At 49.3% G+C, this 16,905-nt stretch overlaps 1 protein-coding gene across 2 annotated transcripts in view; it reads right to left on the bottom strand.

The window, feature by feature from the left end:
• The window catches only part of LOC147020307 (protein THEMIS-like), a 67,531-nt gene extending 54,229 nt beyond the window's left edge, over positions 1 to 13,302 (bottom strand). The window contains exons 1-3 of one of the 2 annotated variants that reach the window (XM_085895606.1): positions 13,189 to 13,302; positions 2,059 to 2,278; positions 1,684 to 1,812 (exon numbers count right to left, since the gene is read on the bottom strand). In XM_085895606.1, coding sequence (XP_085751732.1) covers positions 1,684 to 1,812; positions 2,059 to 2,167 — 238 coding nt within the window. In that variant the 5' untranslated portion in view covers positions 2,168 to 2,278; positions 13,189 to 13,302. Of the gene's footprint in view, positions 1 to 1,683; positions 1,813 to 2,058; positions 2,332 to 13,188 lie in introns of those variants that run through there. The other variant, XM_085895607.1, reaches the window with a different exon arrangement.
• Positions 13,303 to 16,905: the final 3,603 nt, after the last annotated feature.

Genomic DNA, 16,905 nt, shown 5'->3' with positions numbered 1-16,905 from the left:
TCTGAGGGATGACAGATGGTACGGCATAGGGTGGAGTCATCAGCAAAGAGATAAAGAGGATTTTCCAGAGAGTCAGAGAGATCATTGATGAAAACCAGAAAAAGAACAGGGCCCAGAACGCTACCTTGAGGAACTCCAGCCTGGACAGGTAGAGGGGATGAAATAACTCCATTTACTGCTATATGTTGACTGCGACAGGAGAGGAAGTTTTTGAGCCATGAGTGGAGATGGCCTTGAATACCTTAGGATGAGAGTTTGGTGAGCAGGGAAGGGTGTCAGACCATGTCAAAAGCATGCGATAGGTCTAGCGATATGGCTCTGATTTCATGCCCAGCATTGAGTACCTCCATCCATTGTTGTGAGAGCAGAAGCAGCATATCCATGGTGGAGTGACCTGGTCTGAAACCAAATTGATGAACGGAAATCAAGCCATTGGAGAAGAGGAAGGATTTAATGTCTGAAGCGATGATGGATTCCATAACCTTGCTGATGATTGGCAGAAGGCTGATTGGTCTGTCATTGCATGGATCTGTTTTTGCACCTTTTTATGCAGGGCAGTAATGTTTTCTGATTTCCATGCAGATGGTAGATGACCTTGAGCAAATGAGAGGGTGAATAGAACAGAGAGAGGACGAGGAAGAGCAGAGGTGCAGGTTTTTATGACACGTGGACTGATGCCATCTGGACCGGTTGCAGAATCTGAGTCGAGGTTTGACAGCAAGCTCTCCACTTTGTCAGGACAAAAGGACACAGAGTCCAGAGACAGTTGGGTGCGACTGGGTAAGATGGGTAGAGAAAGTGATGAGTTTTGGACACAAGATTTTGATGCAAACACAAAGTTTATGCATTCAGCCTTTTCACGTGCGGTATCAGCAGTGCAGCCATTTGAGATAAGGGAGGGATAGAGGGGGAATTACACCAGAAACATATTTGATTAGTTGCCAGACGATTAGATTTGATTATATTTGATTTTGAATCATATAGAATGTAAATAGGTCACTTCAGAGCTCATACATGGTGGAAACCCTATCTTAGCTCTCACATGAGCCTCGATAATGTCTACATAAAACAACAAACCTTTAAACATATTATCGCACAGTTTGTATAGAGCTTTGCAAAGTCTCCTTCCTTCAAGAGTGTATTTTAATGAGCACTTTGTTGGGAATGAACCAGTGTTCTGAAGATTTGGCCTCATTCTGGGTTTCTAACGATACTCGATGCTAATTAATTCTCTCACACAGTGACTCATTAACTGATTGATTTGACCCTGGCTGCTTGTACCTGATAATGTAAAATAAAGTTTCCTTAAAATCCTGAGCAAAAATTGAGCTTCACACAAAAGTTTGGTGTCTTTCCTCTTTTTGGGATTGGGCAAGGCTCACAGTCAGACTAAAACAGACACCACAAAATCTTGCAACGTACATTCTGTTCCATGTTAAAGTAGTCCAAATAACGACCTTGATCTCGTACATGATGAAAGGGCAAAATCAGAAACGGCAAGTGTGAGTTGATGCCACACCTTGCATAAACACAAAAGCCTCTTTCAAACCGTGGTGTGGACTTCTGTGTGTGTGTGTGTGTGTGTGTGTGTGTGTGTGTGTGTATGCAGATTGCATTTGTGTGCCTGTACATGTCTGCAAGTGTCCACACACGAGCAGGGTCTTTTGCCCTACCAGGTCGTACCTGCATAATCGGTCGGAATCTGCACCGTGAGCTCCATTCCTCCTTGAGGGTGTTTGAGCATTCCGATGACGTGATGTAGTTTCACATTGGTGATTGTTATTGTTTGTCCAGTCGACAAGCTGGACATTTCTGCAGGAAACCAGTGAAATGTGTCAACCCTTCAGACATGCTGTGATCTCATAGGATTCGTTTTGTGGTCCTGATATTGATATGTCTCTATTACATGCTTATGACACATCGTGAATATACAGTTTGTTGGCTGTTTCCCCATATGTTTGAATTTTGTCATTACAGAAAGAAAGAAAAAAAATGCTTTCGCTGAGCAATTAGGTTCATAAAGTGCAACATGTATGAAGAAGAAACCGCTCAACTCACCGTCTCCATACAAACCCTGTACAATCTCGATAGTACGAGGTAACGTGTCCTTCACCAAAAATGTAATGAACTGCTCCAGAGGGACACTCTCATCGTCGTCCTGCGCCATTGTGCAGAGTCAAAATGAGTGCTTTAACGTCTCCGTTTCCTTTCCATTTGAGGAAAAGATGGTTCGCTTTTTTATTTTCGACTTCCTCTTTTCACTGCTCCAGAGGGCCAACTGTAACAGGATGGAAACGTCCTGTTTAAAACAAACAAACAAACAAACAAACAACCAACCAACCAACACTTAGACTTCATTTCAATGGTATTACATTTTATTAGTGTTAGGTTTACCTTCCTGAACTGAATGGGCTCTTCACGAAGAACTGCATAAGATGGTGTTGCCTTCTTTAGGGAAGAATGGGGGTGATTTGATCCCCTTCAGCACTTTTTAAATTACAATCTGCTTTTGGCTAGATAGGCTGGTTATGCCTGGAATTATCCTATTAATCTCAACGGTTGTTACCAGGCTGGCACAACTATGTTGACCCCGCAGCGGCCATTCTTTTGGGCTAACCTCTAATTGATTGTTGGTCAGCAGACCAAGGCTCGGCGTTGGCAGACCAATGATGAAATGTCATCGGTATCCACCAGCACAACCGTTTTTCCCTCCAACAGCCAAAGTTGAACTAACGTTTGTGGTGTGCGTAAGGCCAACTGCGATGATGTCCACCAAGTACAACTTTTGTGTGACGTAGCTGTGCCAGCTGGCTCACCCGGATTAACTTTATCAACCAATTATAATATCGTGAAAGCACCAAAATATAGTCTGTTTTATTTGTATGGCTACATTCTTTGGAGACCATAACCATGTTATGGTCCAAATTACCTCTTTTTTTTTTTTTCCTTTCTTTTTTTTTTCCTCCCACTGTCATCATTGTTGCATTCCTTTGAAAAGTGTTTGTACTTTTGGTGTGCATATTTCAAGCTTTTATATGAGTTTTTGACTTTTTAGTAATGGCTTTTTCAGTTTCGGATACCCTCTCAAGCTATATGAGAAAGAAACCATGTTGTTAAACGCAGTGTTCATTCAGCACAAAGAAACGATAAAAAAATCTGCTGAATGTGTCACTTGAGCCTTAAAGAACACTATCAGTAAGCGTCGTCGTCTTTAACATTATGTTGTGTGGCATCACACGGGGGTCATGAGCCGTCATCGACAAACCATCGGCAATCCGGGAATGGAAGAATGAGAAATAAAACAATAAATTGGCGTTTTAATTCAGGAATATTGTTGGAGAACAATCTAAGAGATTGCAGTTTAACTTCATTTATTATTTACCAATGGATAATGTGGGAAAATGGAAATGTGGTTCTTGTAAACGTGACACTTACAGTTCGGTACGTACAATACACCCATCATGTCTCTGCCATGTCGATGCTCTTCTGCCTAAATATTTGAATCTACTTATATTCTTATATATTACCACATTCTTAACATTTACATTGTGTAAATTAACGTAAACATCTTTTTTTTTAAACAACTAACTTGCATATATTTCATTTACCTTTGAGGCAGATAATCGAGCCAATATGTCAACATGCAATGACCAACTCTTGGTGATATAATGTTGGACTTTGAAGGTTCAGAACAAGAATGTAATGAGGAGAGTTAACTTTACATCCCTCTCTATGATCTGTACTGGGTGTTGGGAGAAAATATGAAAGAGGGGGTGTGGAAAAAGAAGGGGTGGTGTAGTGCGGGTAGTGGGAGGAGGGTGTGTCAAACACACAAGTTTGTAAAAAGCCTTACAAACCTACGGTTTAGCTCTCTCTTAAACCCAAAACCCCTCCAGCTAGATTTTCCCCTAATTCTCCCTGACACCTTCCTCCATCCCCTTCCTTCCCACATGTCCCATTCCCACCCCCTCCTCCCCTGGTCACTTCTCTCCGGAAGGACATATTCAGGCTTGGTAAATGTTCTGCCTGATCAGTCAGATTAGTCATGAAGACCAGATCATATTAGGGTGTAGACAAGAATGTTGGTGCAAGTCATGAAGATCTGCACTTAAAAAGACAACTCTATAGGAGGAAAATCTGAGCGGCCTAGCATCTAGCTCTACACACATTGTGTACACGTTAGTAATATGAGTGTTATTGTGCTGCTGCACTTCTTAGTGATCCCTTTTCTTTTTTTGCAATTCCAAGGTAAATAAAATCTCAAATAAATTTCCAGGTAAGAATTCCATTTCCTGGAACATTTAATCTTGAATGGACATCAAGCTAGCTGTGTTATCTTTAATTGAGCTTCACACAAAAGTTTGGTGTCTTTCCTCTTTTTGGGATTGTGCAAGGTTCACAGTCACACGAAAGCACACACCACAAAATCTTGCTGATGAATCATATGAATGTAAAATATCTCATCCGATGTTTTGCAAGAGGAAGGGATTAATACAGTGCCTTGGCCACATCCAGAGCCTGCGTGCACAGATAATCATGCTTGACTGAGGAGAGGGTGGTGTAAAACAAAACTGCTGACTGACTCCAAAGCTTGTAAAAAAAAATGCTTCACAGATTGACTGTACTGTGATTGAACTGTAAGGAAGGTAGAGTTTACGATAGTGTCTCGGTGCAGGGCCCACACTCAGGAGCCCATATTGACCAGAATTGTTTAAAAGTGTACACATCGCGATACATTTCAAAAAAAGAATCTATATATATATTGTTGTGGTTGAGGAAATTCGCAACCACCATTCAGGTCCCATAGGTGAGATATCTCTGTAAGTATATGTGTAGTTAGCCCAAACCCGTTGTTTAGAGGGAATAAATGTCATTCATTCGGGCTGCGACCTTTTAAGATAGCCGTTTTTCTGTTCTATCTTTATTTTGAACCAACCACATCCCAACCGCCATTACACAACAACCACCAACCGCAACGCCGCTTCACAACAACAACAACGCCAACAGCCACGACCTTTACCGTCACAACTCGCTCTCGCAATCATCGCATCACCGCCATGCCGGGCGTCGCCTTGGCCAGGGACCGCCACAATGGACCCTCCACCGCCTTCACCTCTCCTCGTTCTGCCTCCATTCCCGCGCCGCTTGTGGGCACCGATCCTGGACTCGTGCGGGGCGCGCGTTGAGCGGCGGGTGCAGGGAGCGGCCTTTCCGGGGAAGGCGGATCGGGAATGATTCACGCCCACTTTTCCTCCGTCCAATGGGGGAGCGTGGCTCCGCCCCCGAGCCGATCCTGATCCAGGAATCTGCATATGGTTTCTCCTGTCGCACTATAAAGCGCCGAGCGCGGAGCGAATCGGGCGAGTTGGAGAGGTGTGGCAGCGGCAGCGGCAGCGGCAGAGAGAAGAGTTTATGTTTCGGGCTTGGGCGCGTTGTGGCGGCGGCGAAGCGTGGCAGCAGCAGCAGTCAAGACGGGGTTTGGAGTCTGTCGGGGAGCTGCGGAGAGGGGAGGCCGGGAACGCGGTCGAGGTCACAGTGGAGTCGCTCGTCGCGGGACCCAAGCCAGCCAGATATCCTCTTTCCCCCGAGCATCAACAACCCCCCCCCCGTTTCCCCCCGCGCTGAGATAGTGTGAGAAGGGGGCCCCGTTCCCATCCCATTCCAGGCAGTGCCAGCGAGGCCCGCGGAGTCGGGGCGCCGCCGCCATTTTGCGGCTCATCACCAGACGGGTAGGCTCGACGTGGTCTCGGCCCCAGGCCCGTCTGCCCCCCTTATCGTTGAGGGTGGCCCCTTTTTCTTTTGCTTTGGAGTTTATGTGTTGTCGGCGCCGTCTGTGAAGTAAAACTGTGTAAGTGTTGCCGTGTGCTCGCGTAGTCGGTAGTAGATCTGCATTGTGTCTCTTTTGTTGCATTTGCTTTTTGTGCAGAATTGTCGTGTTACTTTTACATTTGCTTTTGGTGCATAATTGTGGTAATTGTATATGTGTGCTTTCCGTTTGGCGCGGAATAAATGTGCTTTATGTTGAACTGTTTCTCCCGTTTCGCTTCGTCTTTTCTCTAATTGAATCTCCATCTTACTTCACGTAAAGGGTTGGTCGTGGGCTAAATACGCCCGATAATTAATCGGAACCGTCGAGGTTGACGATAACACCGCTCGGTTATCCCGATAGTACGGAACGGGTCGCTTAAAGTGGCCCGTGTCCGAAGTCGACCTGCGGCGTGGTGCGATCGCCCGGTCTACCCTCCGTGTGGGTACTTAGGTAGGTCGAATTTGGCGAACAACCCTATCCCACGCGGGGGGCCGATTGGCACGATCGTGGTGAGGCCGAAAGGCCCACCCGTGACTAGTTCCCGGTGTTAGTCCGAGAGGGTCACGACGGGATTGTCCGTCCGGTGGGCGACGTGCCGCGATTCGAGTTACGTGGCCGCTCGCACGCCGGCGGGCGCGAAACCGCAACACTGGTGTCAGGAGTGGGATACAAACCCATCCCCCTCCTCGCGGCACTGGTGTCGGAGAGCGGGAAAACGGGCTCTCCTGTCTCCAGCTAAATTCACGGGAATCGGTCCAGGGGTGAGAGGAGCGACCCCCGATTCCCTCCAAATTACGAGCGATTTAAATTAACCCTTTACGAGAAATAAGATGGCGTCTCAAGGCGAGCGGGAGCCGGGGGTATTAGAAATGGATTTAGAATGTGTAGAATCCATGGTCCAGGATGAAAACCCCGTGCAGGAAATGTTGGTTGTGCAGGAACACGAACTCCCCCAACTGAACCCAGAGCCCGAAATAGGTGCGGCGGCGGCCGTGGTGTATGACACCTCCCCTCCCCCTCTCGACCAAAACCCTTCCCCGATCCCTGCCGAAACGGCTCACCCAAACGCACCCGACATGACCCAGCTATTCACCATGCTGGCAAAGATGAATGCGGATGCGCAACAAATGAATGCGGAAATGAGAACGAAAATGGATACAAACAAATGAAATGAAAAACGAAATAAAAGGCATGAACAAGCAAATGCACGAAATGAAAACGAAGATGGATACAAACACAAACGAAATAAAAGGCATGAACGAAAATATGGAAACAAACGCACTCAAAATTAAGGAAGAAATGAAAGAGCTGCGGGGTGAGACGCAGAACATGGGCCGAAGCCTGCAGGCGGGCATGAAGGCAGTGACCGGGGAGCTTAAAATGGCGACGCCACGTGTGGGAGCGAACGAGCTGGGAGGGTGTACAACGGCTGTCAGGCCCGCGGTGGAGGTGGGTGACAAAGTAATTCGGGAGACGTGTTGGGCGAGGGTCGTGACGGAAAAAGTGACGGTGACCGAGAGGGAAAAACTAATTGGGGTGACGGAGACGTGCACGAGGGAGATAACAAGGGAAGAGACGGAAATAATAGTTGAGACAAGGGAGATAACAAGGCAAGAGGTGACTGAGTTGGCAGAGACACGGGAGATGGGAACGATAGAGGAAAGACTACACGATGAAAACGGGGTGGAAGAAACTAAAGACGAACACACACACACACACGGAGGTGGTGGAGGATAATGGGGGTGAGCTGGCGGACCGTGCAGGGACCCGGTGCGAGCAGCGGGATGGCCTCCTCCAGGAACGAGGGGAGGGAGTATGCCCCCTTGAAGCGAGTCACGACCAGGTGAGTTCGGTCGTGTCGAGCGAGGTTGAGGGGAGGAGTGCTGCGAACGGGTGCACGGAGAGCTTGGGGGATATAGAGGCCCCGGAGACCCTTGTGGGGACACGAATCCCCAGTGTGGTTGTCCCGGTGTGTTTGGTGCAAGAGGTGAGTGCGTCCCCGTGTGTGGAAGCGACCCCGTGTGTGAGTGGTGTGGTGGTGAGTGTGCCGAAGGGCGTGCTCCCCAGCACGCCGTGTGTAAGTGAGACACTGTGGGCGAGTGTCACCACGTGTGCAAGGGAAGCACCACGAGTGAGTGGAGCCACGTGTGCGAGGGAGGTGGCATGCGTGAGTGAACGGCCGAGTGCAAGGGAGACCGTGAGTGTGAGAGAGACAGCGTGTGCAAGGTCGCTGTATGTGAGGGAGATGTCGGTCGGCATGTGTGAACATGCAACCGCGTCTCCCGGTGTGAGTTTAATGGTGAGGTGTGTTAGCGTCGTAACACGCAGGTGTGCGTGGGTGGAATGGAGACGACGACTGCGACATGTGAGGGACAAAAGCCGGGTAGCAGCTGTAGCTGTTTCGGGGACCGTGCCGGGTTCACCCAGCAGCGAGCGCGAGGTCCGTGCCGTGCAACGCACGAGGCCCCCACGTGCTCGCTTGCGTGAGTGAATCCCTGTCCGGAAACGCGCGCGGTGAATGTTGCCGATCCCGCGGACGGACAAAGTTTAGGCAGGTAAATGGATTTGGACCGGACGGGTTCTCCACGCGGGCGTGTGTGTTAAGCTCCAATGGGCAGAGCACATGTGTTCGCGTGGGGAACCCCTCGAGACGTGGGGCTTGTGTTTGTTTATGCGCACGGTGACGTCATGGCTGCACGTGGGGTTGGAATCCGGCAGGAGGGGTATCCCTGCTGGATGGTACCGTCCAAGGAGGGACGAAGTACACGTGCAGCTGCATGACGTCACGGGCAGGTGCAAAGTGCGCGAGCTGCGAGTTGCCGTGCTGGTGCTGCGCAAAATTTGAAAAAAAAAAGCAAGCCTCGCTTTCGGGTGAACAGGATTTCCCGGGCAAGGGGTGGATGATCTCCTTGGCTTGGGCACAGGATGGAAACTAGTTAGGGGGAAGGGTTAGCATAGCTAGACCGGCTCCATGGGGCAGGGGTAAGTCTTCATGGGGCCCGTGGAATGGATTAGGTAGAGGGATTCAGATGAGATTTAGGTTGAGGAAATAATTTTTGGGATATTTGGAGACAGAGACAGACAGTGAATGTGTAGCGGGGACGTAGCTTAGCTAAGTAGTGTTAAAAGGAACGTGCTTTAGTGTAAGGGACGACGTGGGAGCACGAGTTTAGTTAGGGGATGCAGATAGAAGGATGGCAGAGTTCAGCGGTGTGTGTGTTGAAGAGTTGTGAGGTGAGTACATGATGAGTGAGTGAGGCCAGCGGGTCTGTGTGAATGGAGCGAATGGGGAATGCATGGTGCGATGAGTGATTGGGGGGAGGAGTGACTCCCGCCCAAGAGACCCCGGGGTCAGTGTAGAGTGAGTTAGGGGGTTAGTTAAATTGAAAAATGGAGGTCGTTTTGCTGTTGGTGGGAGTGTAGGCTCGAAACCCGTTTGAAGGGGTGCAGGAGCCCTGTTGACGGGCTGGGAGCGTGGCTGCAAAAGGTGAGTATCGCTGAGTGGGTACCCCGGGCACCAGGCTAGTCGGCCGTAGTAGGCCAACGGCCCATGGGAGGCCGGGATAGCATAGTGGACACGGGTGCGCCCGCTTGGTGCGGGGGCCCGGGGCGCCGTTAGCCACGTGGGCAGTGTTGTGGGCACAGGGTGACCCTCGGAAAGCGGCCCGGGAAGCCAGCCTGCCACGTGTGCGTTTCAGGGGAGGTGCCATGGGGGGCACTCCCCGGTGTTTAGGGAGCTGGTAGGCTCGGAGGCAGTGTAGTGCCCGGGGGTGCCATAGCTGGAGATTCGGCAGAGGGTCGTGCCTGCCAAGGGGAGCCACGCGTCCCAGCCATGAAACCGTGTGAGGGCACGGAAAAGAAAATTGGGGGTGAGGCCCGAAATTGTGAGGACACCAACACAGGCGACGGGAATCTGGGTTTATAGAACCAATAGTTTAAGCGAGAGGCGCTTGTTGAAAGCCCCGGGGTAGTTTAACAGTTAAATGGTTAGGGTAGATTAGGAAGTGTACCCCTCCGCACCATCCATCCCCTCGCTCTCGTTGTGGGCCGCTGGACCCACTTTGGGTTAGATCGCTGAAGTCTGGGGAGGCCATTCTGAGGCTTCGTTGGGCCTCGACACAGGACGCTAGCTCTCCCTTGTTCCCCTCCGGGAAGGGAACGTAGGGGTTGGGAGTAGGCTAGGTGACAGGATAGGTTAGCCGAACAAGGACAGTACAGGGGGTTAGGGGACGATTTATAGTGGGGAAGTAAAAAAAAAAAAAGTTGGGGCTAAATTGGGGTTTGACAAATTAAGGGAGTGGGTATAGACAGTGACAGGCAAAGGCGATAGGTTGGGAGGGAGACCGTAGAGTAGGTCCGAGCCCGCCTTCCGAGTGGCCAGCACCACCGCACTCCCTCCACCAACCTCCACTGAACGGCGAAGGCTGGCCAGCTTCATCGGCAGCTGTTGTTTTGCTGCAAGGCCTGTGCCGGCTGGATCGGCTGCAGCTGCTGTGCTGCAAGGCCTGTACCGGCTGGATCGTCTGCAGCTGTTTTCTGCAAGGCCTGTGCCGGCCAGTTCATCTGCCGGTTTTGTTTGCCTGCAGCGGCCTTGTTCTGCAGGCTGTGTTTGCCTGATCACCTTTGCCATGCCATGCCCACTGCCCCTGTTCACCAGCCCCGTTCAATTTTTGCTTTGCCCCCCCTGTTCATTGCCATGTGCGCCAGGATCAGAAAGCAACAGTTTGCAAGCTGCGAGAACTGCCCTGTTGGCAGCTACAACACGGGCCTGCAGTGGCGGCCCGTGCACCGTGTTTGCGTCCATCCATTCATCCATCCATTCGTTGTGTTCATTGCATGTGCCACTTGAGCTGGCACGGAGACTGCGTTTGTGCAGCCCATGCACCGTTGTGGTTCACTGCGTTCAGTTCAAAAGGGAAGGCCTTGGACTGCGTGTGAGCAGCTGGCCACGTTCCCTGTCACCTGCATTGTTTTAGTCAGAGACTGCATGCGAGCAGCTTGGCTCCCTGCTAACTGCTTTCTTTTTGCAGAGTCCATTGATCCTGGGCCATGGTTTAGTGTAAAATTTGTAAGTTAAGGTTAAGATGTACTGTAAATATGAGTGCGCCCCCGGCATGTCTGTCTTAGCGCCGGCAATTTTATTTAAGTCGTCCGTGTGAGTGGGTTTGTTTAGTTAGTTACTCAGCCCTCAGGTTATTTATTTTGGGGACACGAATACCATGAATGTCGCACTGAGGGATCCGTAGGTAAAATGTACTAGGGGAGAACTACACTTGATTGCACACGAAAATTTGACGACTCGGGACGAGTCTGTAAAAAGGGGAGGGGGTAGTGTTGTAGTTGAGGAAATTCGCAAACCACCATTCAGGTCCCATAGGTGAGATATCTCTGTAAGTATATGTGTAGTTAGCCCAAACCCGTTGTTTAGAGGGAATAAATGTCATTCATTCGGGCTGCGACCTTTTAAGATAGCCGTTTTTCTGTTCTATCTTTATTTTGAACCAACCACGTCCCAACCGCCATCACACAACAACCACCAACCGCAACGCCGCTTCACAACAACAACAACGCCAACAGCCACGACCTTTACCGTCACAACTCGCTCTCGCAATCATCGCATCACCGCCATGCCGGGCGTCGCCGTGGCCAGGGACCGCCGCAATGGACCCTCCACCGCCTTCACCTCTCCTCCTTCTGCCGCCATTCCCGCGCCGCTTGTGGGCACCGATCCTGGACTCGTGCGGGGCGCGCGCTGAGCGGCGGGTGCAGGGAGCGGCCTTTCCGGGGAAGGCGGATCGGGAATGATTCACGCCCACTTTTCCTCCGTCCAATGGGGGAGCGTGGCTCCGCCCCCGAGCTGATCCTGATCCAGGAATCTGCATATGGTTTCTCCTGTCGCACTATAAAGCGCCGAGCGCGGAGCGAATCGGGCGAGTTGGAGAGGTGTGGCAGCGGCAGCGGCAGAGAGAAGAGTTTCTGTTTCGGGCTCGGGCGCGTTGTGGCGGTGGCGAAGCGTGGCAGCAGCAGCAGTCAAGACGGGGTTTGGAGTCTGTCGGGGAGCTGCAGAGAGGGGAGGCCGGGAACGCGGTCGAGGTCACAGTGGAGTCGCTCGTCGCGGGACCCAAGCCAGCCAGATATCCTCTTTCCCCCGAGCATCAACAACCCCCCCACCCTGTTTCCCCCCGCGCTGAGATAGTGTGAGAAGGGGGCCCCGTTCCCATCCCATTCCAGGCAGTGCCAGCGAGGCCCGCGGAGTCGGGGCGGCGCCGCCATTTTGCGGCTCATCACCAGACGGGTAGGCTCGACGCGGTCTCGGCCCCAGGCCTGTCTGCCCCCCTTATCGTTGAGGGTGGCCCCTTTTTCTTTTGCTTTGGAGTATATGTGTTGTCGGCGCCGTCTGTGAAGTAAAACTGTGTAAGTGTTGCCGTGTGCTCGCGTAGTCGGTAGTAGATCTGCATTGTGTCTCTTTTGTTGCATTTGCTTTTTGTGCAGAATTGTCGTGTTACTTTTACATTTGCTTTTGGTGCATAATTGTGGTAATTGTATATGTGTGCTTTCCGTTTGGCGCGGAATAAATGTGCTTTATGTTGAACTGTTTCTCCCGTTTCGCTTCGTCTTTTCTCTAATTGAATCTCCATCTTACTTCACGTAAAGGGTTGGTCGTGGGCTAAATACGCCCGATAATTAATCGGAACCGTCGAGGTTGACGATAACACCGCTCGGTTATCCCGATAGTACGGAACGGGTCGCTTAAAGTGGCCCGTGTCCGAAGTCGACCTGCGGCGAGGTGCGATCGCCCGGTCTACCCTCCGTGTGGGTACTTAGGTAGGTCGAATTTGGCGAACAACCCTATCCCACGCGGGGGGCCGATTGGCACGATCGTGGTGAGGCCGAAAGGCCCACCCGTGACTAGTTCCCGGCGTTAGTCCGAGAGGGTCACGACGGGATTGTCCGTCCGGTGGGCGACGTGCTGCGATTCGAGTTAGGTGGCCGCTCGCACGCCGGCGGGCGCGAAACCGCAACAATATATACAGTGCCTTCAGAAAGTTTCACACCCTTTGTCTTTTATCACATTTTGTTGTGTTGCAGCCTGAATTTAAATTGGATTAAATTTAAATTTTTTTGTCACCGATCTACACAAAATTCCCCATCATAACAAAGTGAAAACATGTCTTTAGACATTTTGACAAATTCATGAAAAATTAAAAGCTGAAACGTCTTGAGTCATAAAGTTTTCAACCCCTTTGCAAAAACACTGCAAATTGAGCTCAGGTGCATCCAATTTCCTTTGATTATCCTGGAGATGTCTCCACAACTTGACCGGAGTCCACCTGTGGCCAATTCAAATGATTGGACACATTATTTTGAAAGAAACACACCTTTCTATATGAGGTCCCACAGTTGACAGTGCATGTCTGAGCAGAAACTCCACCATGAAGTCCAAGGAACTGGCTGTGGAACTACGAGATAGAATTGTGAAGAGGCCGAGATCTGTGGAGGGGTACAAAAAAATTATGGAGTGTTGAAAGTTCCCAGAGCACAGTGAGATCCATCATTAGGAAATGGAAAGAATAAAGAAATACCCAGACTCTTCCAAGAACTTGCCATCTGACCAAGCTGAGCAACCAGGCAAGAAGGACCTTGGTGAGGGAGATGACTAATAACCCTTAGACCACTTTGGCAGAACTACAGAGTTCCTTGGCTGAAATCAGAGAACCTGCCGGAAGCACGTCACTCCAGCACTTCAAAAAATCTAGGCTTTATGGGAGAGTGGCCAAACAGAATCTACTCCTGAGAAAAAGGGACATGGCAGCAGTTCTGGAGTTTGCAAAAAGGCATGTGAAATAGATGATGAGGCAAAAGATACTGTGATCAAGTGAGCCAATGATTAAACTCTTTGGACTGAATGTGAAACGCTACATCTGGCAGAAACCAAGCACAGCTCATCACCAATTTAACACCATCTTCAACATGAAGCATGGTGGTGGCAGCATAATGCTATGGGGATGCTTTTCAGTGGCAGGGACGAAAGACATGTAAGGATAGAGGGAACAATGAATGAAGCCAAATACAAGCAAATCCTTGAGGAGACCTGTTGGTATAGGTATATGTATATATGTATATGTATATATGTATATATATATATATATATATATATATATATATATATATATATATATATATATATATATATATATATATATATATATATATATATATATGTATATATATGTATATGTATATATGTATATATATATATATATATATATATATATATATATATATATATATATATATATATATATATATATGAAAAAGCTCGTTCTCACCACTGACTGACTGACATTAATTTTCGGTACCTTTGTGGTGATGTAGAAAGCTGAAATTTTGCGTACTGATGGACATCGAAGCCAATACCCCAGGGGAAAAAAATCATAGAACTGTCGGAAAGCGTCTGCAAATGAGTAAATAAATGAAAACAATGAATGCAGGTGAGCGACCCGAGACAATGGGGAAGAACGGTTCATCAATGCTTACAATATGCAAGCATACCCCACTAGTAATATATAAAGGTCTTCTAACCACTCATTGACTGACTCACTGATTGACTGACTGACAGGTCAGGTCAGGTAAGGGAGCATGCATCAGAGCAGTGCGTCGCTGCCAACATCTTGCCGCTCGTGTCCACTCCAGGGGCCTCCGTCTGGCCATCCCCGAGGTAGATGCCTGGCCCATTCCGATCCCCTTAAGATGCCGAACATCCTGCTGCAACCACGTCGCAGGTGGTCAGCCAATTGGAAACCTCTACTTATGAGGCTCCCTTACTGAGAGAATCTTGTGAGCAGGATCAGCGTCAAGAAAATGAGCCACATGTCCAAACAGCTCCAGCGGATGCTCACGGACTATGCAGGTAACAAATCTCATTTGAGTCTCTCTCAGCAACCGCTCGTTGGACACAATGTCTGACCAGCGATAGCCAAGGATTCTCCGAAGAGACCTGGTACCAAAGGAATTAAGTCTCCATCTCAGATCCCTGGTCAGAGTCCAAGTCTCACATCCGCAGAGCAAGACTGAAAGCACCAAGGACCTGAAGACTTGGATTTTCGTCCTCCTGCACAGGTACTGACAGCTCCACACCCCATGATCCAGTGGATCCATGACTCCCCAGGCCTGACCCAGACATCTTTTGAACTCTGGCTCACAGCCAGCAGAGACATGAATATCACTGCCAAGGTGGATGAATCTCTCCGTGTCCTCAACATCCTCACCACAAACAGGTACAAACAAGATAGCAGCATCAAATATGTCATTGAAAGCCTGGATCTTAGTTCTGACCCAGGAAACCCATAACCACAGCAGCACCGACATCTCATTCAGCACTCTGAGTGTCCCCATAAGAATATCCAGAGTATACACAAAGATGACTGCATCATCTGTGAAATCAAGGTCAGAGATCTTGACATTCCCAAACGATGCACCGTAGCTTGATCTCTCTGACATCCTTCCCAGAATACAGTCCATACAAGCACTGAAAAGTGTGGGGACCATTGCACACCCCTCAAGAACTCCAGCAACAACTGAAAATACATCGGAGATGGGATCACCACATCTCTCGGAACTCTCAGTACCAGAGTATAGTTCAGACATCAGATTGATCAGTCTTCATAGCACCCCACAAAGACCAATAATCCTCCAGAGGGCATCCTGATTCACTGAATCGAATGCTTTGCAGAGATCTACAGAGGCTGCAAGCAGCCCCTGACAAAACTCTCGTCTGCATTCAGGGAGGAACGGAAGAGCAAGAATACGGTCAACCATTGACATCTTTGGTGTAAAGCCTGACTGGTACTGAAGACCTTGCCCGGTACTGAGTGCAGTGCCACCCCTCAGTCATTGTTGCAGTCCTGGCATCACCCTTCCCTTTTCAGAGAGGGACAACAACGCCTCTCTTCCAGTCATTTGGGAAGATGCCTGTGTTCAAGGCAGAGCACAGAACTGCATGCAATGACATGAGTACAGCATTTTCACCATCTTTGAGAAGTTCAGCATGGATGCCACAAACCCAAGGAGCTCTACCCATTTCAACCAGTTCACCGCAGTCTGTGTTCCCACAAACAAAGGTGGATCACAGTTGATTGGATGGTCAGAAATAGGGATAGTAACACCCCTGACATCCAACTCAACAGCTACTGGATCAGTCTGGTACAGCCCTTCAAAGGAACTGGCCCAGTAGGGCTTCACTTCGGACTCCTCTGTCAAGAGCCCACCACCCTCCGCTCTAACTGCAATACACCGAGGGATGGGCTTGGAGGAATGCAATGCACAAATTCCCCTGGAAGCAAGATGAGAATCACTTGAGCACAGGTGATGCTCCACCCTCTTCACCTCCCCCCCCCCCGTTCTCTGTTTGAGATATTTCCCCCCCACCCCCCATATTTCCACAGCTCGCTCAAGGTCCGGTCCACCAGCAACCCCCTTCTGGTAAAACCACCAAAATCAAGAATCGCTGCTCACCTTCACTCTTTAATTCCTCTTTTTTCCCTGCCTTTGGAACAAACTGCCACCCTCACTTCAATCCCACTCTTCCCTCCAGGTCTTCAAAAGAGCTGTTCACCACCATCTCTTTCTTATCTTCCCCATCCAAGACCACGATCTTTTCGACCTACGCTAATCCACCCCAAACCCACCTCTTTCAAATTCCCTGCTTTCCTTCCTGAAAGTCCCTGTAATATCCATCTTGTTTCCCCTGTGTACTTCTCTCCATCCCTCTCCCTTCCACAGATCTCATGCCTCTGTTCCACACTGTTTTTTTCCTTCCCTCTCCCCACCCCTGCTCTTGCCTTCTGCTCCCCTTGTACGTTCTGTGTGTTAGTGTTAGCTCTCATATGAGCCTTGACGGTGTAGACCGAAAAAAGCGTCTAAATATAAATATCTGAAAATAAATGCAGCCTTTTTGTGCTCACTGTAAGTGAGTAACCCGAGACAAAGGGAGGTTATGCTGCAACTGCTGCTATTTATCAGGTACCTTCATACAAAGCATGGTCCGCTTTGTTTGCTTGTTTATTATTTTTATTTTGAATCTTGGTTCAGAGATT

This window comes from Eptatretus burgeri, chromosome 9, assembly GCF_056783735.1.
Source record: "Eptatretus burgeri isolate ZD-2024b chromosome 9, Ebu_testis_v1, whole genome shotgun sequence".
NCBI lineage: Eukaryota > Metazoa > Chordata > Myxini > Myxiniformes > Myxinidae > Eptatretus > Eptatretus burgeri.
Note: the sequence above shows the minus strand (reverse complement) of the source record. Positions and strands in the feature narration are given on the sequence as shown.